Source organism: Rhineura floridana, chromosome 1, assembly GCF_030035675.1.
Source record: "Rhineura floridana isolate rRhiFlo1 chromosome 1, rRhiFlo1.hap2, whole genome shotgun sequence".
NCBI lineage: Eukaryota > Metazoa > Chordata > Lepidosauria > Squamata > Rhineuridae > Rhineura > Rhineura floridana.
The window spans coordinates 130,269,203-130,296,129 of NC_084480.1; the positions used below are offsets into that span (position 1 = coordinate 130,269,203).

The window sequence follows — 26,927 nt, forward strand, 5'->3', positions numbered from 1 at the left end:
CGCACGGAGATGACGTCATATCCCGCCTCACGGTTGCCGTTCTCCTTGCTCCGTAAGGTCGTTCCCCGGCCAGAGAGGCGGGGCCAGGCAGAGTGAGTGGAAGCCCCTCAAGATGTCAGGTTTGGAGCGCGGGGGTGCGCCCCGGTCGGTGATGGGGTACACGCCGGACGAGAAGCTGCGGCTCCAGCAGCTGCGGGAGCTCCGTCGCCGTTGGCTTAAAGACCAGGAGTTGAGCCCGCGGGAGCCGGTCTTGCCCCCGCGTAAGCTTGGGCTGGTGGAAGGTTTCTGGGAGCGTTTCCTGCAGCCTGGTGGGCTCTGGAGGAAGCAGGTGAGGTGGGAGAAGCGGCTGTAAGACCCGAAAGGTCACGTTTTGCTTGTTCACATGTGGACTGGAAGCAGGGGCGTCGGCACATAGCTCCTGGCCTCCTTTATTCCTGGGGGCCCTTTGTAGATGTGTTTCTTGTGTGTGTGATTAAGATACATGCAGTTGAGGGAAGGGCCGTAACAGATCGTTTGCTTTGCACGCAGAAGGTCCCAGGCCCAATCTTAGCGTATGGGTGGGAAAGATTTCTGTCGGAAATCCTGGAGAGCTGCTGCCAGTTAATATAGACAACACTGAACTGGGTGGACCAGTCGTCTGGCTGGATGTAAGGCAGTTTCCTCTGTTCCTAGAGTAGCAGTCTCTTCCACACTTACTTGGGTCTAGGGTTGAAGCCTTAGTTTTCTTTACCTGGGAGTAAGTTTCATTGAACTTAACTGGGAGAAAGTATTATTGCCTCCTTTTGGGAGGAAGGGTGGGATATGAGTTTAATAAATGAAGAATAGTCGCTGAAATTTTCTATAGGAAAATTCCCACTTTATTTTTCTCTAGGAAATGTTCCATTTCTTTGTTCATTAGTAACAACGATTGGATGCTAAATGCAAATGCAATATTAGGCACGCTTGGTAGTTCCTAGTAGTTACAGAGGTGGACTGGAGATCAGATCCCTGTTCAGCCATGAAGCTCACTGGATGTCGCTATCTCTCAGCCTAACCTAACTCACAGGGTTGTTATGATAGAGGGCGAGCACCTGGCAAAGCAGTGTAAAGCTCACCTCAATACCCCGGGTGTAAGTGCGGGCGGAGGAGAGCCACATGGGCCCCTGCGCTTTCTGCCAAGTATCAAGTAAAGACATACAAACACAGCTCTTGATCAAAAGCGACCTCAGTCTCACACAGGCACGTCAGCCAGGCAAGAGTGAAGACCCCCTTTATTGTAAGCAGAATCAATATATAGGTTTCAGGAGTAAAAGAGCAATAAACAAGATGTAACATAACAATATTGACAACGTCAGAGACAAGTAACAGACCCAGGCCACATATCATTTGCTACGCATCAGATGTCAGGGTGTCCTTCCTTTGGATTGGGACTCATGAGCAATATGTTCTTAAGATAAGGGCCTGTGAGGGGGTGTTTTGACACTTTGGGAGTCATAAGAGAACATATACACAGGAAAATGCGTATAGCCTGAAAAGGTCAAATCTCAGTAACCCTATATGATCCTATTGCTACTTTTCTAAGGGAATATACAAAGGGAATTCAGAAAGCAGTGCAAGCCTCTGATTATTTACAAGGCTGATAATAAAGTACAAGACACAGAAAAGAAAATTAAAACAATCGAAGACAGCAGAGTGCTTATCTTCTCAAAACATTGTTGTGGGCTGAGAGGCATCTTCAGGGCTAAGTTCCCAGAGGCGAGGAAACGAAACCTAGAGCAGTTGTGCTCTCCCTCCCTCAGTGTTCCATCGTGCTTTGCAACGTTGGTTCACAAAGCCTGACAAGTGCCTCCAAACCCATTGTGGGCCCAAAAGGGGTTTTCTACCTAACACTGCCTTGAGCTCCAAGGAAAGGCTGGATATAAATATAGTACATAACTCATTTCAATTTTTTTCTTTATTAAATACGATTAAAATATGCTAACCTAGATCCCTCTCTAAGGCATCAGAAAATGTTTTGATGCAGACTGATTTTATTCTACTTCTGGACTTCATTAATTTGGGGAAAAGTAGTCCTAATGTTGAATTCATATGAAGGCAGTGAATTTGTTGGTTTATCTTGATAGGAATGAGCCACAAAGAGTTTAGGAGGAGATTGACAGCTTTCACTTCTGTTTTTGATTAGCCACAGTAGCTTGTTTCATCAAAATTGTAGTTAATCTAAGCTTGTTTCAAACGAACCATAGTTATTTTCAAACTATTGGTTATGAAGTTGGCTTGTTTCATAAACCATAGTTAAGATTAACCACAGACTCGGCGTTTGTTATGTAACACTGAACTGCAGTCAATCTGAAATAGAAGCAAAAGCTATTAACCTCCCTGTTGTAGCTGCATGGAGAAGCGGTGAGGTTGTGAGCCTAAGGTTTGCTGGAGCTTGTTCCTGTTATGATAAACCATGGTGTACTATGACACCCAAACTGGCCCAAAGTATGCAATGTGAATTCAACATAAAATAATACTTTATTTTTTAAAATCCTAAAAGCTAGTATGTGTCTAAGTTGTTAAGATTTAGAGAACTACTAATAAAAACCATTTATTTCTAGGTATTCAAAACCTACAACGCTGGAGTATATCTTTTTGTTCGGGTACTTATTCCATTTTGGCTTTGCCATTATTACGCCAAGTATCATCTAGCGGTATGTATGTATTATGCTGCATTTTTGGTAACCTAGCCATAAGTGTAGATATATGAACATGCAATGTATGCACCTTTTCTATGGACCTACTCTCCACATGCCCCATCTGCCTGTTGCTGAAGATTTTTAGTTGCCCTCAGGGCTGTGGAGTCGGAGTCATGGAGTCGGAAGCAATTTTGGGTGGAGTTGGAGTCGGTAGAAATGTACTGACTCCGACTTCAAAATAAGATTAATAGTTTAATATTAATTTATTAATATTAATACATTACTATACATTTGCCATTTATGAAGGAGTCAGAGTCTGACTCTGACGGTAGAAAAATTAATATACATTTGCCATTTATGAAGGAGTCGGAGTCGGACAGTAGAAAAATAGAGGAGTCGGAGTCGAAGGTTTGACAATACCGACTCCACAGCCCTGGTTGCCCTGTAGAAAAAAGGATGACCTATTTCTTATGCCTTGGAGGCTGGACTCCCTGCCTACAATGCCTACATCATTGACCCCCCTTTTTTTCCTGGAATGGCTTGGCAGAAAACTCCTATCTCCTGCCCCTCAGGATTAAGGAGTTGAGAGGCACCCTCCCCTTTTGGGGAAGGCAAGTTCATTCCAGAGGCCTTTGTGATGAAGCAGAGGCCTTTGGAGTGATGTCATTTCTTGCAAGGAGGTGTACCGACAAAGTAAGAACCACCACCGTCTTCTGCCTTCACAATTTGGTGTGGGATAATGGACAGGTGTGTGTTGTTCGCAGCCCAGCAAGTGTGCCTCCCTTCAGGGAATGTTTTGTGTCATTAAAAAGGTATCTGGTAGGAGGAGAGCAGACAGGGGCAAGGCAGCATTCGCCCCTTATCCAGGCCCCACCCACTATGCTGTCTTGCACTAGATTATTATTACAAAATGTGGGTTCTGTTTATTAATTGGGTAGCCCTACCATATCACCTGCCAGAGAGAACTGGTGATGCACCTCATGCTACACATCTGGCCTGCAGAGTGGGAGAGATCAGTGTGGGGTTCATACCATCTTATCAGGAAGTTCTGCACAACATAGGAAACGGACCTTTCGTGTGGCAGCACCTACTCTGTGGAATTCCCTCCCCTTGAATATTAGGCAGGCGCCATCTCTGCTGTCTTTTCAGCACCTTTTGAAGACTTTCCTCTTTCAACAAGCCTTTAAATTGAGACCTATCCCAGTCTGCATCTGTGTTAGAATTGCTTGTTGATATGTTTTTTTTAATAATGTTTTTAACCCTTTTTAAAAGCTGTTTTTAAAGTTTTTTTAAAAAATGTTTTTAACGTAGTTTTGTTTTAATGTATTTTAAGATCTGTTTTTATGATGTTTTAAAGTGTTTTTATCGCTTCTGTTTGCCGCCCTGGGTTCCTGCTGGGAGGAAGGGCAGGATATAAATCAAATAATAAATAAATAAAATATTCAGGTGGCCCATCTTTAATGGGAAAGATCCCTCTCTTCATGCTTATACTAATCTGTTGGAGTTGACAAGTCTATTACTTTTTACAAATTAAAAAAAGTTGCACTTTAATGTCAGAGTAGGGCAGGAAAATACCTTGAGACTGCCCAGGCACACATAAGAACTGGGCACTTCATTTTAGTCATTTTGAGTGGTATATGGTCAGAGAATAAAAATTATTTTATTTGCTCAGGATTTTGCTGACCATGAATTCCAGCTGGCTATGATAATTAAATTCTGCACTGGCCTAATTGGCTCCTATTTTATTTTGCAAGGAAATCTTTAATGTACTTTTATTGTCTTTTATACTATGCTGCCTTGTGATGTGGTATGAAAGGCAGTATCAAAATATTGTAAATTAAATAACGGGGAACTTTGCTTAGTCTAGTGGCATGGGCAAGAAAATGGCAGTTTTGCTGCCTCAAGGACGGGTGCCCCCACCCCACTTGGGTAGCAATTATAATTAACATTTTGCAGTCGGTTGCTGCCTAAGACCTATGGCTTGGATCCAAAGGTGCTGTTCTGCAAGCACCAGGCACTTCCCGCTTGTGTGAGGGAAGTCCCTAATTCCCTCCTATTTCCATCTTGCTCCCTTACAATCATCAGAGCTGGCGTGTTTGGGGCAAAGGGTCTGTAATGGTAAGGGGGAGATGGGGAAATCCTGTTCCATGGATGGTACTCTGATGACAGAAATTAGGATCCAAGCCATAATAAACCATCCACATTATGTATGGTGCCCTATTCCAGCAAGGGTGATTTTGTGTGCAGGAGCAAGGTGCTGCATTTTTATCTACTTGCTCTCAGGTTAGAATAGCAACAAAACACTTTGCATCCAATAGCCAAGGCTGTGCCTCCACAGCCCATCACTGCCTGTAAGCCTGCCAAACAATTTTCAGTGTGGTGAGCTTTGATAGTGCCAGTTACTGGTTTGGCAGATGAAGCACTAAAAAGGCACTTCTCTTTTCTCTCCAACATTTTCCCCCCACATCTAGGATTGTCAAAGTTGACCCCATTAACAATATATTCAGTAGGTGTTTATGTGTGCAGCCTACTGCTGCATGGCGGGATTGGGATAGATTATGATCAGGCTTTTGGGGCTGTTTTGGCCTTATCTTTCCTAACTGGCTAAATTTGCTCAATATGCGATTATTCTTGAATTGGACACTGTATTGATACTAGCTACACTGTAAATTGGGGTTCCCAGACTGTAGTCTGTGAGCTTCATTCAGGTGGTCTGTGATGTATCTGTAAAAATACAATTAAAAATCATACAGCATCTAGCACAGCACATTACAATTGTTACAGCTGACAGAAAAATCATTTAAGTGGTCCTCCAAGGCCCTCAGCGATCTGCAAGAAGTCTGAGGGGGCGGATCACTGCTGTAAGTTGCTTTCTGAAGGGAGCCAAGTAAATAAATACAATATTGAGGATAATACTAATGCCAAAAAATAAAATTGCCTCTCCCTGTTCATGGAAGTGAAGCATTTTGTTGGGGTTATTTTTTCAGATGTGGAGTGCTTTGGTTCCTTTAGAGGACCCACTGAGTTTCATTGTAGTAAAATAGTTGCAGGCCACAAGCAACTGAAAAGATACTGAGATGGAAAAGGATACAATGAATAGAGCTTCCAGAATGGCTACTTCCCTCCAAATGCTTACTTATGCTTACTATTTTCATTCACAGCATCAGCCATATGGATTTATCATGTCGAAGCCCAAGATATTCCCAGTGAGTCAAATGTGTTTTTATTCCTTTGACTGTTTGTATATAAATAAATAATAAAACTATATAGAGCAGGGGTGGTGAACCTCGGGGGGGGGTCCTCCAGGTGTATCTCTCCAGCCCTAAGTCATGCCCCTTAGATCAACCCATCACTACCCCTGCTCATGCCTCCCTCAAGTGCTTTTGCCGGCTGGAATGTGTTCTTGAGCTGTGGTAATAGCTTTTGCTTGCCTGGCTGAAGGATAAACAGAGGTGTGTGTCTGTATAGAGACCTCTGGCTTTTAACTTGCTGTTCAAAGGTAAGTCGCTCTGCTCACTTTTGCTTCTGGCCACACACCCACTGTCATGCAGTTCATGGAAGGTTGCCAGTGAAAGAATGGGACCGTCAAGCTGAGAACAGTTCGCTACCCTTGGTATATAGAGTTAGGTAAAACAAAAGATCAGTGGCCCATACTAAATCAGGTGACTCATATGTATAGGTGTGTAGATCCCCTGAAAACAGTGTGTATGTTTCAGTGGGGCTAGAATACATACACGTTCCATGACAGTTATTTTCTGTTCATGATATGAGCAATATGGTTCTAGAGTGAGCAATTCTGGCCACAAATACCAGGTTTGAGGTATGCTAATTTATCTGGCCTAAGAAGACTTTGCTTTTATGGTACCACAAATAAATGTGGCGTGGGAAGAGTGGAGTTGGTCAATCTTTTATATAGTTGGAATTTCTGATACACAAGAAAATATTTGCAAAATGTATGGTGCATAAATAAATAGCAAAATTAGTTTTGAAGAAGGATGTGTACATCATCTGCTTTCTAAAATAACTGCATTGCAATAATAATTATGATTTCTCTAACTTCTTAGGGTGACACAGTTCTGGAAACGGGTGAAGTAGTTCCCCCAATGGAAATACCAAGCAGTCATCATTAAGACACTCAAGAACTTGGGAAACCACAGACATCTGTTTTGCTTCAGAATATACGTAATCTAACAATAAAAGTGACTTCAGGATTATTGTTACAGCTTTTTTTTTAACTAAACACCATTTCATAGTCTTTCTGTTCAGAACCATAATGGAAGATACACACCCCACAGAGCAGTGGACAATTGCCTAGCTTCCTTTCATCAAAGAAAGGGATGATGAGTGATGCTGTACTTGGACTCTCAGTGCAATTCTTAGAGGCATCAATAGTTATTGAATCCAATAATTATTATTCCTGATTTAGGCAAAAGAGAGATTGTGGCTGGTCTTGTGTTTGAGGAGAAAATATACGCTATAGCCATAAGTAAAAAATTATTCCAGTCTGTAAGTGCAAAATATTAAACAGTTGAATTTTCAGTCATAACAGAATGTACCCTATTTGATATGTTTTAAGCACCGAACAAAGCCAAACAGGGAAAGACCAAAGTTATACCTAAATTTCCATATAAATTATAACGCCATAAAAATGGAATAATCCTTTAAAAATGACCCTATCAAGTATAGAATTAGGCATGTTCTCCCAATTTGTTGAAAGGTGGCTCCTTTTTACAAGGATTTGATAAGTACATACTTTTCCTATAACTGAGACTAGCTTACCATTGATGAGGATGGATAAGAATGCTTCTTCAAAATCACATTCCATAATTTGATCTGAGTTTAATAACTGGAAAATGGAACTTTGGCTTGAATGCAGGGTATACATTCCAGAAAGAGTAAATCCTCATCTTATCACTGCTATCGTTCAAACTCTCAGTAGATGACTGATCTAGCCATGTTAATATTAGCAAAGAAATTGCTCTTTCAGGTATCTCAGCATTTGTTTCTGAACTATTAAACACTTCATGTATTATATATTTCTTTTTTTGCAATAAATCCAGCTGAAGAAGTTACAGCTGCACTGTTAGCAATTTGTTTCAATAATAAAATTGCAAAATTGTATTAATTCCATGTTTAAGAGTGACCTCTCCACCTCAAAAGTATGAGTTTGCCATTCCATCCACAATCGTATATACATAAAATTGGTGAGGTGTTCTTAGGAGTGGCAGATCTCCTCTTGGGCTTGGCTAGAAGGGCTGATAACCACATTGGCTGAAGTGGAAGTGAGAAAGACACCATGATGAACCAGAGACTATTCACACACCTCAGAAAAGACAGCAAGGCTGTGGCGTAGTGTGTGATTGCTGCCCAACAGAGAAAGCTTTGAGAACAGGTAGTTAAAAATGGCAAATGCTGCACTCCAGGATGAAGATAAGACTAGCTGCAAGGAGAAATGAATGGGAGGTCAGCCCAATCATATGAAAAAGGGAAAACAAAGAGGGAGAAGAGATGTGAACTAATCTGGATGAGATGACCTGTGCTTGCTTGCAAGCTTTTTGGACAGAGACTTGAGTTTTTTACCTAGGAGATTTTATTACGTTTATACCTTTCCTCCAAGGAGCTCAAGGTGGTGTTTATGATCCTCCCACTCTCCATTTTATCCTCAAAACCAACCTGTAAGGTATTCATTCAATTTATTACTCGCTTGACACGTAAGAAGACTCCAAGTAACTTGGAAAATTTAAAAGCGTAAAGGATGGCATAAAAACGAGAGGCACTGCAATAAAAACCAAAACCTATAAAAGAAACAACAAAACAGCAGCAAAAAACTCCAGTAACAGGTAGGTTAGGTTGAGAGATTTGCCCAATGCCACCCAGTAAGCTTTATGGCCGAGTCAGGATTTGAATCCTCCTCTCCCAGATGGTCGTCTGACACTAACCACTGTAACACACTGGTTCTTTTTTTAAAGTAATAGTGAAGGCATTAGGAAGAAACGGGATTTCTTTCATTTTTACTACCCATGTGATAAATCAGGTTTGCTGATAAAATCTCTGTTCAGAAGTCCGATATTGAGACATGATTTTTTTAGGATGCCAACCTGAAGCCTCGTTCTTTATGGCTGCAGAATCAGTGAAGGGATTTCAACTTGTTAAAGTTGTCTTCCCAGTCAATCTTAATGGAGACTGGAGTGTGAAAAGAGAAGATCCTTTATTGTTGACAGGTTTGAGAACATCAAATCCTTCCAAGTATTGTTTTCTTGCTCCTCTCATCTATACTTGCGAAGCTTCAGTATTACTACTTCGTAGCTCTTGCTATCTTTGAATGCAGATTATTTTCACGGTTCCAGGTAACAACAATCTCAAATGAGCTCAAACGTCTGCGTGACTCGTGGGTATGTCTTCGCAATGTCTCACAAATTCTGTTTGTGCTGGGTAATCCTCTCTCAGCTGCCATTTGGCTGCTATTTGTGTGGCATAAATGACGTATCCCCATGAAATCAATACAACAGCGAGGAGCATCTGTTGAAGGCAGCATAAAAGGGCAAGTTTATATGCATTTACATTTGACACAAAAAGCCTACTTCCAAGCAGGATAAAATGGCTTCTCTGAAGCAGCCCCAGGAATTACAGCGTTGTGAGGGACTGCGTGAACAGGTGGGCTCCAGGAGAGGAGCTTGCAGCAGCATTGTTGCTCCTGAGGCTTTTTTTCCTTACTCCTGCACCACACTGAGGTTTGCCTTAGCACAAGTGTGGGGAACCTTTGGCCTTTCAGATGTTGCTGAACTGCAACTCCCATCATTCCTGGCCATTGGCCACGCTGGGGCTGATGGAAGTTGTAGATCAGCAACATCGGGACAGCCACAGGTTCTCCACACATAAAGTGTCATCTGAATCCAGGCTTGTGGTTAAGCTGCAGCCAAGAGCAAACCTTGGGTGCAGCTTGTGGTTAGCAAGGAGAATTTGGCATGTTGTCTGAACCTGGGATTACTAAGTCAAACCTTGGCTTACTGCCACTGAGCTAAAAACAACTGGAGCAGCAAGGCGGCTCCTCTTCAGGAGACTATAGTTTTGCAGTTCCAATTTCCATTGGTTTGGCTTACTATGGCGTGTGAACCAAGCCACATAAATTTTATTTTAGAAATCGGGATTGCAAAGGTAATTTGTGTGGAAGCAAAGATGTCCTAGCACTCTGGCTGCTCCAATGAAGCTTACATAAACTACCTTGGAAACGAAAGCCATCCACAAAGACTGGTTGCCAGTCCTAACTATGTTTATTTGGAAAAGAGTCTCATTGATTTCAATGTGCTGGTTTTGGTTTTCTCTCTGACCCAGTAATACTTAGGATGGCATTGCTGTCATGCTTTCAGAGCAAGCAAGATGCTACTAAAAATGCCTCTTTAAAGCAACACTTGGAATGCTAGAATTGGAAATGTCCTCAGGGGCATCTAGTCCAACCCCTTGCTGATACATGAAATCCTTGATAGGTGGCCATCCAGCCTCTGCATGAAAGCCTTTAAGAAGGAGAGTCCACCACTTTCTGCAGCAGTCTGTTTTCACCTTCTTGCATGTCAGGCCATTGACTTTGGAAAATGTATAGACAGAAAAAGTAAAGCATGCATACAAGTTTGTCTGACAGAAGTGAGAATTAAACATGGGCCTGTCCATAAATATGTCACTCTGACATCAAGTGTGAGGGATGTAGGGAGGGGGGTGGGCTGAAATGTGATGTCATATGGCTGTTTTATTTTTCAGCACAATAATTTAGCACATTATTGTGTTAATGACGTGTATATCTTGCTTTCCCTCAAGCACCTCCCCAACATTCTCATGTAACCTATCTACCTAACCTCCTGTCTGCTGTCTCCTGTATCCTTCCCTCTGTTCCCAAGTCAGGTGGGTTGGGGGGGGCATCAACAATGCAAATACTGTTGTGGCATACTGTGGTTAGTATCCTGGTAAGAGGACCAAGAAATGTCATGGGTGGGTCCCTTTAGTTAAAAAAAAAAGTCTGGTTGTAGTCAAAGGGGTATCTTGTTGGGCTGACAAGGGTGAAAGGTAGTTGGAAGTGATGTTAGTCAAATTATTCAGCAGCATTGCCTATCTTAATACTGAAAAATGAAACCTCCATCAGTATACAAGAGGTAGTATACCTATATCAGATGATGGTCATCGCCTTCATTTTATTTATAAAAGTAAAAATCATGCAACCCTATACTTGTCTGCTCAGAAGAAAGTCCCATTTAGTTCAGTGGTGCTTAGTATAGGATTGCTATCTCAATATGGGTCTGTTGCCATGAAGTCTGACAAGTATCTCGCTCCCGCTACTTATAGGTCTGACGAAACAGGAAAGCAACAGGCTCCTTACCAGCGAATATATCCACTCCAGCGTCGACCGGCTGACTCGCGCCATCGCTCTCGCTATCCCTAGTTACAACTAACCGCGCGTCCATACAACGGAGTGTCGGGAAGTTACGCAGGCAGGAAAGGGAAAATAAATTGTAACACAGGGGGCCATCTTTGTTAAGGGAGCAGAGCTCTCATCCTTCCAGTCGTTCGAAGTTGGTCCTTTACCAATAACCCGAGCCTGTGCATGCTTATTTAAAAGTAAATCCCACTGTACCCTATGAAAGTGAAAGGGCCAATGGCTGCGATCCTATCCAGACCTATTGGAGAATTAGTCCCATTGAACTCAGCGGGGCTCAAGTCGCATCAAACATGCCTAGCATCGGGTAGACTAGGGTTTTAAGCTATTCCTACTCTGAAGCATAAGTATAATTTTGCGCTGTTTAGTTCTCCCTGGTTTAGTAAGGCTCATTCCTAGGTTAACCGTGCATAAGATTGCAGCCCAAAGGCTTAGAATCCTACATACAGTTAATAGGGAGTGAGCTGTTTTGCGCTCTGGGGCTTTCTTCTGAGAAGAGATGCTCAGGATTGCCTTAGGAATACCATTGATTGCGCTTGCCGGTAGTCTTTCTTCTCCGTTTTTGCGCGTATCCAGGCCAAAGGTGAGCGCCATCTTGGCAAAGGTTTATATAGGGACCCATTCCTCTCCTCCCCTTTGGCTGCATGGAAAGCTTCACATCGTTGGAACTATGGAGATGAATGAGCCGCAAGAGTGGACTGGAACTGGACGATCGATCCGAACGGTAGATAAAATAAGCAGGCAAAACCCGACACTGTATCATTATTAGGAGAAGTAGGAGGGGGCATTTGATTGACAGTAAAGGGGGCTGTGACGTCACCGGGCGGAAGGGGTCGTGTTTGTTTCGGGCTTGGGGGGAACAAAAGGGCCGTAGAAAGCCCCAATGGGGCGCTTTTTACTCTTCCCTCTCCCGGTTCCCTGTTAACCCGGAAACCAATGAGTTGTGTATCCGGTTCGGCAGGGGCAGGGCAACAGTCACAGAAACAGCCCTCGCTGCTGCTGTCACCCCGTCGGTGTCATTGTACGGCTGGCCTCATGGGTGACCCGCGGGAGCTGCGTAGCCGAACCGTTGGGGCCAACGGGCACCGGCGCCAGCGTTCTAAACCGGTGAGTATTTGGTTTTGTGTGAGGAAGGGCGCTGGGTCATCCGGGCACTTTCCGCCTCCTTCCAAGCTACCCCACCGCCCTGTTGCGACCGCGAGCCCTGTCTATTTTCGCTCTCGGCCTCAGTTGACAACAAGCGCTGAAGGGACCCTGGTCTCTGTGTACTCCTGGGCCTGGTTGTTCCTTCGATTGCCTGGGGAGTTCTTGCTTTCAGGCTGACTCTCCTACTTGTCCATCCCCCCCCCTTTCCCTCTCGTATTGGAATTTGGTAGGTTGTGGGGCAGGGAGATGTAGAACAGGGGAATCAATGGGCGTTTAGAACTAGAAAGAGGCACCAGGGAGTTGTTAAGAAGGTTCTCTAGAATACAAATTCTTTATTTTCTTTCTTCCTTTTTTTAAGGACTGTTTAGGGTTCAAGTTTTATTAAAAGCCCCACTCCTCCAGTCTTCAGATATAAAAAGATTTCCTCCGGCAAGGGCGTAGCACTCTGTATAGGGTCAGAGGCACAATTGCAAGGAGTGCCTAGTCCTCTGTGTGTGTGTGTGTGTGATGTGCCTTCAAGTTGATTATGACTTATGTCAAACCCATTTGTTATAGACCACCCTCTTCAGAACTTGTAAGTTCAGCTCTGCGGCTTCCTTTATGGAATCAATCCATCTCTTGTTTGGTCTTCCTCTTTTTCTACTCCCTTCTGTTTTTCCCAGCATTGTTGTCTTTTCTAGTGAATCATGTCTTCTTATGATGTGTCCAAAGTATGATAACCTCAGTTTCATCATTTTAGCTTCTAATGATAGTTCTGGTTTAATTTGTTCTAACACCCAATTATTTGCCTTTTTCACAGTCCGTGGTATCCACAAAGCTCTCCTCCAACACCACATTTCAAATGAGTTTATTTTTCTCTTATCCGTTTTTTCCACTGTTCAACTTTCACATCCATACATAGAGATCAGGAATACCATGGTCTGAATGATCCTGACTTTAGTGTTCAGTGATACATCTTTGCATTTGAACTTTTCTAGTTCTCTCATAGCTTCCCTCCCGAGTCCTACCCTTCTAATTTCTTGACTATTGTCTCCATTTTGGTTAATGACTGTGCTAAGGTATTGATAATCCTTGACAAGTTCAATGTCCTCATTGTCAACTTTAAAGTTACAAGAATAACATCATCTTGATGTTCAGCTGTAGTCCTGCTTTTGTGCTTTCCTCTTTAACCTTTATCAGCATTTGTTTCAAATCATGACTGGTTTCTGCTAGTAGTATGGTATCATCTGCATATCTTAAATTACTGATATTTCTCCCTCCAATTTTCACACCTCCTTCATCTTCGTTTTTTCCAAGTATTTTAGGAGCCGTTTTCACCTCACTTTCTAAAATTTCTGGTTCTTCATCACGGTTCCTCTGTGAATGAATCTGTCATCCTCACTTCTCTTTTATTCACGGTTCCTCTGTGAATGAATCTGTCATCCTCACTTCTCTTTTATTCATGGTTCCTCTGTGAATGAATCTGTCATCCTCACTTCTCTTTTATTCACGGTTCCTCTGTGAATGAATCTGTCATCCTTGCATCTGTTTTTTTCTGCAGTGTATTCCTTCCATCTTCCTTTTATTTTATCTCGGTCAATCATTGTGTTCCCCTCTTGATTATTCAGCTTCCCTACTCGTGGTTTAAATTTGCCTTTAATTTCTCTAATCGTTTGGAATTGGGTTCTTCTACCTTTTTCGTTGTGCTCTACTATTTCTATACAATAACTATTGTAATAGTTCCCTTTGTCCCTACGTACTAGTCGTTGTGTTATTGCGTTTAGGGTTCCAACCATCGTTCTAATTCCTTTTGCGCTTGCTTTCCTTCTCTCTTTAACCATTTTAAGAGTTTCTTCAGTCATCCATTGAGGTCTTTCTCTCTTTTTAACTAGAGGCATTGTCTTTTTGCATTCTTCCCTGATAAAAACTCTGGCTTCATAGTTTTTCTGGTTCTCTATCAGCTAAGTTTAAAGCCTCAAATCTGTTCCTTATTTGATCTTTATATTCTTCTGGGATGTTATTTAAATTGTATTTTGCCATTATGATTGCTTTGTTGGTCTTCTCTAGCTTTACTCTGATTTTTCGATATGACGAGTTCATGATCTGTACCGCAGTCTGCTCCTGGTCTTGTTTTCGCAGGAAGTATGGAACTTCTCCATCTTCTGCTACCACTTATATAATCAATTTGATTCTTATATTGACCATTTGGTGATGTCGACGTGTACAGTTGTCTTTTTGGTTGCTCAAAAAATGTGTTTGCAAGAAGCAAATTATTGGCTTCACAGAATTCAGTAAGTCTTTCTCCTGCTTCATTTCTATCTCCTAAGCCCCATTTCCCCACCATTTCTAGTTCTTCTCTGTTCCCTACTTTTGCATTTCAGTCTCCCATGATTATCAGCACATCTTGTTTAGGTGTGTGATCAATTTACTTCTGTACTTCTGCGTGAAATCTTTCCAATTCCTCTTCTGCGTTTGCAGTTGGAGCATAGATTTGCATGATGCTTATGTTACTAGGTTTCCCATTAAATCTCATTAATATAACTCTCTAAGACCTTGCGTTATAGCTCTTAATTGCTTTTGCTACATCACTTCTCACTATTAAAGCAACCCCGTTTCTTCTTAATTTCTCATTTCCTGCATATTTTGTAGTTGCCTGATTGGAAATGTCCCATTCCCATCCATTTTAATTTACTCACACCAAGTACTGTAATGTTCATACGTTCCATTTGTTGCTTGACAATTTCTAACTTTCCCTGGTTCATGCTTCTCACATTCCATATTCCTATTGTGTGCGTTGTACAACTCGTACTTGTCCTTTGTTCTTCCCCATTAGCTCAATGAGTGCCTTCTGACCTGGGGGTCTCATCTTCCAGCACTATCTCGTGTTGTGTTTTGGATACTCTGTTCATAGGGTTTTCATGGTAAGAGGTATTCAGAGGTGGTTTACCATTGCCTTCCTCTGAGTTTGGATGCATCTTAGTCTGGTGTCTCACCTTTGACCATTCTGCCTTGGGTGACCCTGTTAGGAGTCTAGCCTCTTGGTCTACACTCCTGACGGCATTGCTCTAAGCTTGTTCACCACTCTCAAATGCCCCTCACCACAATAAGGTGTGCATCCTAGAGAAGTACTATCTACATTAGGCGTAGAGTGTCATAGCGAAGGGCAGGCCCTGTCCCCATCTTACTGTGTTTCCAAGAGCAGTGCTTTGCCTCTGTGAGAGAAAGTAAAGGGGTACACATGGAGCTAAATCTTCTTCATTTGTTTCCAATATCTAGAGGGGGACCAGTGAAACTTAATGTAAAAATGGAATCTAGGTTATGATTTAGATGTTTTCTTGGTGTTGAGGGAGGGTCGGTAGCTATTAATTTTCCTGATTGGCTTATGTTATGCCTTTGAGCTTGGCCTACTTATATATTGCAAAGTTTTAGCTTTATTTAATTTGCCAGCCTATTTTGAAGAGCTGGAACTGCAGTTAGCCTGTCTTGAGAAATGAACTGTATATGTTCAAATAACAGTTTTTGGATGGGTAGCTGTATTGTAGCAAAACCAGGAAAGAGTCTCGTGGCATCTAAACACATGTATTAGGGTAGGCTTCCCCACCAGGTGTCCTTCCAAGGTTTTGAACTACAAGTCCCATCAGCCCCAGCCAGCATGACCAATAGTTGGGGATTATGAGAATTCTAGTCCAAAACATCTCAAGGGCACCAGGTTGCCTTTGTGACCTAGAGTCCATTTCATCAGATGTAGTAATGCGAAATGAGTGATGGATGCTGCTACTTAATAATGGAAAGTTGAAGTCCTGCAAGAACCTGGAGCTTAGCTTCTATCCTCCCCTACCTTCCCAGTGATTGTAGCGGGAAGGGATGGCAGGAAGGATGCTTAGAGCAGCCCCCAAGCTGAGAATAACAATGGGGTATAGTGGATTTTGCCTACTCCTATCTGTGCTGTCTGGGAGAACTATTCCTTGTTGAAGGGAGGCAATTCCTTCCCATGTTACCTCTTTGTCACTGTCAGAGTGTTCTTGCTTTAAAAATGAATATATAATAACAATAATAACGTTATGCTCTACAGTTTTGACCTGCTGATCTTCACTGATAACGGAACCACCCACATCTAGTCCCACCTCCACCCACTGCTTCACTTTGAGCTCCCACCTCTCCAAGTAGTTTTTCAGTCTGTTATTGTTCTTTATTATTTTAGTTCAAGGCGAACATTTTGGTTGTTTCTTTTATGTAAAAAAAAAGAGAAGGCAGCCATACAGACTTAAGAAAACAGGATATGTAGCAATATATATTCAGAAAGGAATTGTTTCTATTTTAATGGTAAACAAAGTAGAAGTTCCACATTTTGCAAACTTTTGAAAGTTTTCCTTCAAATGCTTTTTTCACATATGTAGTTTTATTCATTCATGGTATAAGCTTCATTCATTCATTGCTGAGCACTTCTCTCACCTCTGTAGGGTTCAAATTTAAGCCCCCTCCCCAAGAAGGGAGAGTTAGCGCACCCCTCAGCCTTAAAATAGGAGTGCGAGCTTTAGCAATTTAATTTGCCTGTTTCAGTGGTTCAGCCAGATACCAATAAACATAAAATAAACATGGAATAGACACACACACAGCTGCTTGATCAAGAGGGGTCTCTGCTCTGCACAGACAGGGGTCTGTCAGGGCAAAGAGCAACGTTTATTGATTGCAGGTTCATTAAATAGGGTTCATAAGCAAAACAAGGTATTGTTGCAAAATCATAACAAGAAGGGAATACAGTGTTACATAGATAAAGCAAGCGCGTCTTCATCTCTGTTACATTACTCATAATTCTAAAAGGCAAGGAGGTGATAAGGAATTCATATATTTGTCAATCTAAGAAACTTAATGTGAGATAAGAACTGAGGAAAAGCGAGTATTAGAGTTACTTTGACACTTGGTGGAAGATAAACATGGGGCTAGTAGAAGTTATTTACTCAGCTGTGTGATGTAAAACTTATGAATAAGGAAGATATTAGGGAAGACTTCGTTCTTTGTGCTGGGTATGACATAAAGTTACAGTGTACAGGGTGTATAAAGTAAAACAAGGCAAGAGAAAATAATAACATTCCAGAGGGGGGGTACACTTTATCTTCTTTCCAAGATTATTATTATTCTAGCCAGAGAGGCGCCTTTGGGTGTTATTTCTCATGGGAAGAAATGAAACTGGCTCTGACTACAACTTAGCATCTCTGAACAACTTTTGGGGTCTAGCAATAAAATATTTCCTAACAATTCCCCCATTTTCAGCCCTGATTGAGCCCATGGATCAATCAGCTGGCTGAATTTAACTACTTGTGGATAAAAGGGAGTTCGCTTGAACTTAAGGTTAAGGAGAAAGGGGCCAGGCATTGGTCTGGGATAGTGAGGTCCATCCTGCCATGATCCAAAGTAAGGTGAGTACCATGTGTGTAACATTTCAGAAACCCCAGCTGTTCTGGCTTGTAGGGTAAATGGTGCGTGGGTGTATCTGTATGTGTGCTTCTAATTGACACTAAAACACTAAAGCTCCTTCTAAAGAACAATGGGATTCACTGTGGGTGGGATGTATCCGCCAAGGAATAAGATAACATTTATGCAATAGCATTTAATTCTGCCCTCGTTTTTCCTGCGCACAAAACCTCTGGAATGCATTACCAGCCATTAGATGGGGGTGTGTGAGAATGGGGTGGGAGTTATAGCTCTTGGTCTTGCACCTCCTGGGTTCCACTTGAACCAAAATGGGGTTAGCCAAGCCATATCACTCCCCCCTGCTATAGCTAGAAGGCAGATATACACAGCCGTCCTTTCACAGATCTGCCCCTGGGCTCCAATGCTGACTTCCAGGGTGTGACTGTGCCATATGAGATGGAAACACATTACAAGGGCTAATTAGACAAAGATCAGAATTCAAAATCACCACAATGGGGTGTATGATAAGGGTTAAATCTCCTCTGGCGCCCTTACCCCGGCCACACAGGGAATTCCAAATCATCCATGTGTCTATATCTGTGAGTGCTTATCTATAATGTAAATGACTGTATGGCAATCGTGCTATCTAGGGTGTAGCTTGCTCCCCCATTGGTTTAACTGCTTCTAATTGTTTCTGTACATAGGATGAGAAAGTAACTTCTGGAGATCAGTTAGGCCATGACCAAAGCTGGGGATTGTGGGTTTGAGGTGTTTAAAAAATCTGGATTAACTAATTTTTTTCTGGAGGGTCCATACAGGCACTTTAAATGAAAAATCACACCCTACTATTCCTTAATACCACAAGCATCTATTGATGTATGTTAGCCTAGTTTGTATATAGTACTTATCAATAACAACATAATCACAATAATGTTCTAAGGCACACGCACCCATATACATAGTATACAATCAATACTTAGCGTGAAAACACAATAAAATACAATAAACATTTTGAGAGAAAGCAATCTTGATGGGATTCCAAACTTATCATTTTCACAAACAAATCCTAAATTCCTATGGTATTGTCATCCATTCACTTTAATTGTTACCTATTCTTAACCATTGTTATGACAGAGTGAGAAAGTAAACAAAGGGGCCAAACTCTACACTGATGAACCTCACATCTGAAATAACCAAATTCAGTAAACCCCTATTACAGAATCACTCAGAGGAATTTGAAAAGCAAAAACATCTAAAGAACAAAATAGCCATACATATAAAAGGAAAACAATAACAACAACACATCCTTAAAGGACAATGCATAAGTAATTACATTCAATGTGTCAATGGAAATAAAACAATATTATGGTCGTGAAGCATACTGTGGGATGGCTTGCACAAAATTCATCCTGTTCATGTTCAGTGGAAGCTGATGCTAGGCAAAGAAACTGGAATAATAAAAAGAGTCTTCATTCCCCCCCTCCCCCCGAGTGACTGTATGAAAAGATTGCAAACTTGCACAAGGTGTCCGTTTCAGGTTGCTAGCCAAAATAGGCCTGAAAATAGTTCTGTGGTTGGGTAGAATGAAGCAGGCCCCTATGCTGTTATTGCAACAATACAGGAAAATAGCATGCCAGTTGCATATCGTGTCCTGGTCTTGGAGCAATTCAAGGATCTAGTCAAAAATGCCTCAAAATAAAAATCTTCTGTGATATACACACGAAAGAAAACATTCCTTGGGGAGAAAACACTTCAGCGCAGGAAAGAAAATATAAAAATAAAACATATTCATGGTCACAGATGATGAATGACTTCTGAAAAAGTAACAAAAGCCAAGATATTGTGTTGCAACTATCAATTTAGCAACTTTGTACCTAGAACTGAGTATTCCCATTATTGGTGGAAAAAAAATATAATCAAAGGGATTCAGACAGAAAAAACACATAAAACACTTCACATATTAAAATTTTGAGTTCCTAAGCCTCTGGCCAGGTACAGTTCACTGGAAAGACACGGGACTACTGGGAAAACCAACAAAAAAGAAAGAGAGAGAACCCTAGAGAAGAAACAATTAAGTTTCTTTTTGCAAGATGCAAATCCATTTATAGGAGAAAGTTTACAGATATAGGAAAGGATAGGAGCCGGCATTTGTGATAAGAAGAACATTGAACATTACTTGAACATAAACAATAAGGCCTTTGTACAATTCTCAAAATTCCTCTTGTTGGTCATGACTTGGCTGAAAAGAAGAAGCATTTTTAATAAATTCAAATATCACTGGAAGAAATTGTAATCTGAAAGGATTGAGCTAGCTTAAACATATCATAAAGTTTAGTCAGTTTATATACTTAAATATACTTCAGAATCAATTGAAAACGAAACTATAACCATTGTTTCAAAAGGACTAGAGAAAGGAGGGGTTGCATTTACTCTCAACCTTGAGTTTCAGAGAGTGGGAAAAGGAGGGGTTGAAATGTTGGCATTTTAACTCGTTTGTTTGCTGTTTCTCTTTCAGTTAACGTTTGTCATTACTTAAAACCTTCCAAACCTTTGCTTTCTGCAAATAAGATAAGCAGGAAATAGTCACTTTTTCTAATCCCTCAACTCAGCTCTCCAGCCTCCTCTATACACCTTCTGCAACATACTATTTTCCAAAGTACTCAGCCTTACTTTCCCCTTCCCTACAATGGGCGCATGGGGCTTTCTTTAAGAAATACCTAGCTTTGCACTTTTATCCTTCGTCCCCTGGTCTTTAACTTCATCCACCTCAATCAACTACCTTACTTAAATCACTTTAGTAAACCTATGCCCATGCATCAGACAGCAAACGTCAACGCAAAACAATCATTTTCAATTCTAAACAACTGCACAAAATACAAAGAGAGAGACGATCCCAAAGTTGCACTCATAAATACCAAAACACACCCACGCTCCAAATTTCTCAACACCACACCAGAACAATGAAAAGGAGCCCCAAAAGATCCAAAAGTGGGCAAAACCAGAACCACACAGACTGGAGAACAAACCACAATTACATAACAGACAACACAACACTCAATGAGGCCCTTCCTCTTCTCCTTGGGATTTGGCCTGGCTGAAATCAATTGGCATAATTAGGAAAACACAGTCAATAAATCTTATTATAAAAAAATAAACCATAAGGATCAAGTTAGACTTAAAGCATAAATATCAATTAAAACATTATCATAAAAAGCGGAGGGGCTGCTTTTAATCTTGAGTACGCCATATTTTTTTTCTTCAAACAGTGGAAGAGAATGCTGTCTTCCTTTTAGTCAATTTTGCTTGCTAAGAAAACATTTTCAAACCCATTAAACCTAATTCCTTTAGTAAAAAGAAACTTCTTAACGTCTTTAACTTTATACCTGGGTGACAAAAAAGTTCCAAAAGGCTTATACACAAAAATTAAAAGGATAAACAAGGACAATGAGCAAAAACAAAAACATCAGAACCCTGCCTCCTTTTCAAAAGTGCCAAAAAGGAGGAGATACTCTTCTACGCTCGTGCAAAAACAAAACAGACATAAACGTTTATCAAACAAGACAGACAAATGAAAAAACCTTAATAAAATAGATTCATGTTAGAGAATGGGAGGAAATAAAGGGATTATAACTCTGTATGGCTTCTATTTCTTCCTATAACTGAATAGAATTAGCAATTAGACCTCCAACCATGTACAAAATGCATAAAGAAAAGCTTTCCCTTTGCAGGTGCCAGCAAAAACTTCTTCCTGTAATCAAATTATAACTTACATGCTCAGAAACAAATACATTCACACAATATAGAAAAAGATATACTGGGCTGCAAAGGGGCAGCAGCTGCTCACAGGCACTTCGGTGGAATGGGAAAAGAGGGGCTGTAATGATAAGCACGCACATACATAGAAAGCAGACTGAAGTGGTTAAACTGAACCCAGTACTGTTAGCAAGAAAAAAGGACTCCAACACCAAAAGTCAAATGTCGAGACAAGTGGGGGAAGAAAGGAGGGGCTGTTTTTAAACACACATATACACAAAAGCAAACTGAAGTCGTTAAACGAAACCCAATAAATTAAACATAAATAAAGAAGATGGAACACAGACATTATAGAGCTGAAATTATTCTCTTCTCCCTAAAACAATCCACGAATTTACCCAAGACATTTCAGTACTCCCTTTTTCCTCAGTCTCAGTCAAATGGAGGTGCTCTATTTCAAAGGCTTCCTCTGCCTGAGCCAACTTACTCCTTCTTGTGTTCTTTCTCTAACAATCTAGTTTCAAAATAAGTTCAGGGACGGGCCACCTTCAAGTGTCGCCTTTCCCAAATCAAGTTGCCACCAGCTTGTTCTCCCAGATTGACTCTCAAAAAAACAAAAACAAAACAAAACAGAGAAGGAGGGTATCCAAACCAGATAAGAGCAGAGCTTGGAAAAGTCATTTTTCTAAACCACAACTCTGGATAAGAGTCTCTGCCGGGCACAGACTGAACATTCTTAGTGCAAATCCTGTTTTTCCGCCTTTTCCAACCAGCTCAAAATACTTACAAGGGGGAGGGAGACACAAGTGTTATCAAGGGCTTAAGAGTCTCTGCCGAGCACAGAAGGGAGGGGGTAACAATGTGCCAGAGAATCTCTATACTTTAATTGCCAGGCAGTATTACATTCAGAACTTTAAGCTAAAGAAATCAAAGGACCCTATTACTATAAGAAGTGAAAGGTAAGAGAGATATTACCTATCTTATACCCGAAGTGGATGGTTGGATGCAGCTGGAGCCATGTGGAAGGGCTCTGATCCAAAGCCAGGAAGGAGCGTGGGCTCTGATGCTCCTCAGCCCCCCTTCCTCTTTCTTCAAGCCTCGGTTTTAAAATACTTTTTCCTTTTGGGCAAGAATCTCCCGTTCTTATTTCTCACCCTCCCCTTTTCTATCTCTCTTGCTTAAACACACAGAGCAGATCTCTTCACTCTGACTTACACGTTTGCTAAAAGCATAAAGGAACAGATTAGGTTCTTTAAATCCTACGAAAGATAAGGGCAGCAAGTGAAAGTAAAGGGAGGAAAGTTTCCTTTTTAGCATTCCCACAAAAACTCTTCACATTAAACACTCAAACTTTCACACCTTCACACATACATTCAATTCACACTTGAGTACTTTTACATACATTTATTTAAACAAAATTATTAACGCGAAAGAAATGTGCCCGCTAAAGACAACAGCGAGAGCATCCCAACTTCCCCTCCCCTTTTCTATCTCTTTTCATTCTGCCGTGACTTGTTGCTGTTGAAAGAAGGTAGAAAGGGCATGGGAGCTGGATGGGGGCGTCCCCCCTTTTTGTGGAGAATGTGTGTGCAAGCGTGTTTAACCGGACCTTACTCACTTCTTGAGTGAGAAGCTGGCGTCATATTGGACTTTGTAGCTTCATGGTGTGCTTGTGTTTGTGTGCTATAACTGGTCCTCTACATCCATCCCTACTTTGGGTTCCCTTCCAGACGGCTCACCACCGAGTATAGACTCGGGGGTCTGAGTCAAATAAGAGCCCCGATGAGGTCCCACCATCCAGAGGGCTTGGAGGTGGCGGGGCAAAAGTAATTGCTGTTTTGCTTGTCGTCTGGGTGGTTCATTAGCAAAATAGCCAGGAGGGGGATGGTTGTCAGTTATGTCAGATATGTTCCTACCAATCATTCAAGCTGCAAGCCTGTTCTGCGCCCCCATTTTCCATAGGAATCAGAAAGCTGCGCTGGATTATCCTTGTTTAGCTGCCTCCTCACCTCATTTAGGAAGCTGCGTCAAAGGACCCAATCCGAGCCACCTCCCTTCTGGAGGTGCCCCAACTGCAGTTATTTTTCGGCCATTCTCTCACGCATACATACCTTAACAGGAAGACGTCCTTCGTCCCATTACCTAACACTTAAGAGGGGTTCAATAGGACATACAAGACATACAACACATGATATCTGGCAGCCACCGTGCTTTACTATAATTTTCTCAACTTTTTACTCCAGCAGTTCCGTCATCCAGTTTTCCAAAATACCGTAGGAGAGAAAGGCTCTCCGGGCGCCTTTGGGTATTTTGCAAAACCTGGAGTGGAGCAGAATCTCTGTGGAGTTCCTTCGTGGTCGCCATTTTGTAGGGTTCAAATTTAAGCCCCCTCCCCAAGAAGGGAGAGTTAGCGCACCCCTCAGCCTTAAAATAGGAGTGCGAGCTTTAGCAATTTAATTTGCCTGTTTCAGTGGTTCAGCCAGATACCAATAAACATAAAATAAACATGGAATAGATACACACACAGCTGCTTGATCAAGAGGGGTCTCTGCTCTGCACAGACAGGGGTCTGTCAGGGCAAAGAGCAACGTTTATTGATTGCAGGTTCATTAAATAGGGTTCATAAGCAAAACAAGGTATTGTTGCAAAATCATAACAAGAAGGGAATACAGTGTTACATAGATAAAGCAAGCGCGTCTTCATCTCTGTTACATTACTCATAATTCTAAAAGGCGAGGAGGTGATAAGGAATTCATATATTTGTCAATCTAAGAAACTTAATGTGAGATAAGAACTGAGGAAAAGCGAGTATTAGAGTTACTTTGACACTTGGTGGAAGATAAACATGGGGCTAGTAGAAGTTATTTACTCAGCTGTGTGATGTAAAACTTATGAATAAGGAAGATATTAGGGAAGACTTCGTTCTTTGTGCTGGGTATGACATAAAGTTACAGTGTACAGGGTGTATAAAGTAAAACAAGGCAAGAGAAAATAATAACATTCCAGAGGGGGGGTACACTTTATCTTCTTTCCAAGATTATTATTATTCCAGCCAGAGAGGCGCCTTTGGGTGTTATTTCTCATGGGAAGAAATGAAACTGGCTCTGACTACAACTTAGCATCTCTGAACAACTTTTGGGGTCTAGCAATAAAATATTTCCTAACACCTCCCTCTAATCCCTGTCCAGGATCCACTTAGTGGTCTTGTTCCAAAGAATCGTTCATCCATTTATGTGAACTTATGGGATATTTGGTCTCCAGGAGCTGTATGTGCCATGGCAAAACTGTTTTGAAAACTGAAGGGAGTTTCAAAAGTAGTTTGTGATACAGTATATGTGTATATGCGTGCCATTCAAAAGAAAAAGGTCAAAAGTTCCACTGGGCTTGCTGAAGTTCCAGGACTAAAGTAGCAACAGCTAAAATAGACCCAAAGGGCTTTTCCTTTAAACCCCTGTCTTGAAGTGGCAATAATGGAGAATTGTTAGGACATGATCTGGTGTTAAGCACTTTTTAGGTCTCATTCACTTCACTGGGAGAACCCCTTATTGAAATGAACAATGTTTAAGGGCTTAACTCATTCTGGATTGCGTCCTTAATATTTTATATATTGTTGTGTGGATTTGTAGCTGGTTGGTGGACCATACACACAGAGTTCTCATCAATGACTCCTTGTCAACATGGAGAGAAGTGACAAGTGGGTAGCTCCACGTTTCTATCCTGGCCCTGTTCAGAATTTGGACAAAGGAGTAGAAGGGATGTTCATCAGATTTGCAGATGACACCAAACTGGATGGGATAGCTAATTACTCAGAACAATGGTTCCCCAAAAAATTTCCTCATGGACCATTTGAAAATTGCTGATGGTCTTGGAGGATCACTTAATTATTTTTGTGCCTCTCGTAGCAATTGTAATGCACTGTGCTAGATGCTGTGTGATTTTTAATTGCATTTTTATTGCTTTTGTTTCTTATGTTGTATTTTGTTCTATTACAATTTGTATTCCACAGAATTCAAATGGTAATACGATAAAATACAATAAGAAATAAAAGAAACAATAAGAATACAATTAAAAATTAATATGAATATTTAATGTGGACATGCCATGGACCACCTGAATGAAACTTGTGGGCCACTGGTGGTCCATGGGCCACAATTTGGGAACACCTGCCTTAGAAGACAGAAAAAGGATTCAAGATGCTCTTGTCAAGAGAGAGAACTGGGCCAAAAAAGAGAGAGAGAGAGAGAGAGAGAGAGAGAGAGAGAGAGAGAGAGAGAAATGTAAAGGTCTCCATTTTGATAGGAATGATCAGATGCACAAAAACAGGATAAGTGACAGCTGCCTTCACAGCAGTACATGTGAAAAGTGTGTAGAGGTTTTAGCAGGCCCCAAGCCAGACGTTAGTCAACAGTGTGATGAAGTGGCTACAAAGGCTAGTGCAATTTTAAGTTGCATTAAACATGTATAATGAGTTGTATTTAACTGAGTCCTACTCAGAGTAGAACCATTGCCATTAATGAACTTAAGTTGATTAACTTAGTCAACTTTATCAGTGTGTCTACTCTGAGCAGGACTAGGATTGAATACCATCCTATGTCCAGATCATGACAAGTAATGGTATTGCTCTATTCTGTTTTGGTTAAACCTTCTGTGTCCACTTTTGGGCACCGCAATTTGGAATGTGTCTAGAGGAGGTCGAAAAAGATTGTGAGAAACCTGGAGACAAAGTTCTGTGAGGAAAGGTTGAAGGAACTGAGTATATTTAGCCTGGAGAAGAGATGACTAAGAGGCAATATGATAATCATTTTAAAAACGTTTGAAAGGCTGCCACATAGATGATTGGGCAAATTTGTTTTCTATTGCTCTGGAGTGTAGGACATAACCAGTGGGTTCAAATTAAAGGAAGGACTTAGATTAAATGTTAGGGAGAACTTCTTGGCTGTATGAGCTGTTTGACTGTGGAGCTGACTGCCTTGGAAAGTGGTGGACTGTTCTTGATTAGAATTCTTTTCGCAGAAGGTTATGGTTTCCTGCATCAGCGACAGGTTTTACTAGATTACCTTTGAGGGAACTTCTATTATGTTAGTTGTGAGAATGTAAATCAGGAACGGGGGAACTTACAGTGCTTCAGATGTCGTTGGACTCCAACTCTCATAAGCCCCAGCCAGCATGGCCAATTGTCAGGGATGATGGGAGTTGCAGTACAGCAACATCTGGAGCACCACAGGTTCCACAGTCCTCGTTGAAACACTTTGAAAATATGACAGTATTTGATGCAGGCTTTCAAATAGCCAGTTACCTGCTCACTGAGGTCTAATAGCATTTGGTTGTTACCAAGTACTTGAGTGGTAAATGATCTAGTGCTGGCTGCTGCCATATGTGCATTCAGATCAAGGTACAAAAGTGGAGCAAAGAATGGGATCACTCCCTGTGAACTTACTGGCAACACTTATTTGGGAGAAACCACTTTGATATGAAATGGTCGGCCATTTTGAGTGTCGGGGACAAAGAACTACAGCAGCAATGGAATGGTTCTTTCACATAGGGAAAGTATTTATGGG

At 41.4% G+C, this 26,927-nt stretch overlaps 3 protein-coding genes and 1 long non-coding RNA gene across 5 annotated transcripts in view; 2 read left to right on the forward strand and 2 right to left on the reverse strand.

Annotated features, from left to right (window-relative positions):
* NDUFB6 (NADH:ubiquinone oxidoreductase subunit B6) lies at positions 1–6,871 on the forward strand. Its single transcript, XM_061631993.1, has 4 exons — positions 1–328; positions 2,580–2,672; positions 5,819–5,863; positions 6,722–6,871. The coding sequence occupies exons 1-4, from the start codon at positions 113–115 to the stop codon at positions 6,785–6,787; spliced, it is 420 nt and encodes a 139-aa protein (XP_061487977.1). The 5' UTR covers positions 1–112; the 3' UTR covers positions 6,788–6,871.
* On the reverse strand, positions 1,242–11,965 carry SMIM27 (small integral membrane protein 27). The gene is made up of 2 exons (XM_061632005.1): positions 11,023–11,965; positions 1,242–9,176 (listed from the first exon to the last, which is right to left on the reverse strand). The coding sequence occupies exons 1-2, from the start codon at positions 11,065–11,067 to the stop codon at positions 9,027–9,029; spliced, it is 195 nt and encodes a 64-aa protein (XP_061487989.1). The 5' UTR covers positions 11,068–11,965; the 3' UTR covers positions 1,242–9,026.
* The window catches only part of LOC133387351 (E3 ubiquitin-protein ligase Topors-like), a 20,486-nt gene continuing 5,067 nt past the window's right edge, over positions 11,509–26,927 (forward strand). The window contains exon 1 of one of the 2 annotated variants that reach the window (XM_061631960.1): positions 11,509–11,803. In XM_061631960.1, coding sequence (XP_061487944.1) covers positions 11,579–11,803 — 225 coding nt within the window. In that variant the 5' untranslated portion in view covers positions 11,509–11,578. Of the gene's footprint in view, positions 11,804–11,925; positions 12,187–26,927 lie in introns of those variants that run through there. The other variant, XM_061631969.1, reaches the window with a different exon arrangement.
* LOC133387379 (uncharacterized) overlaps positions 16,629–26,927 on the reverse strand; it is a 33,218-nt gene continuing 22,919 nt past the window's right edge. Inside the window, exon 3 of the long non-coding RNA XR_009763459.1 lies at positions 16,629–19,430. This is a non-coding gene — a long non-coding RNA (uncharacterized LOC133387379). The remainder of the gene's footprint in view (positions 19,431–26,927) is intronic.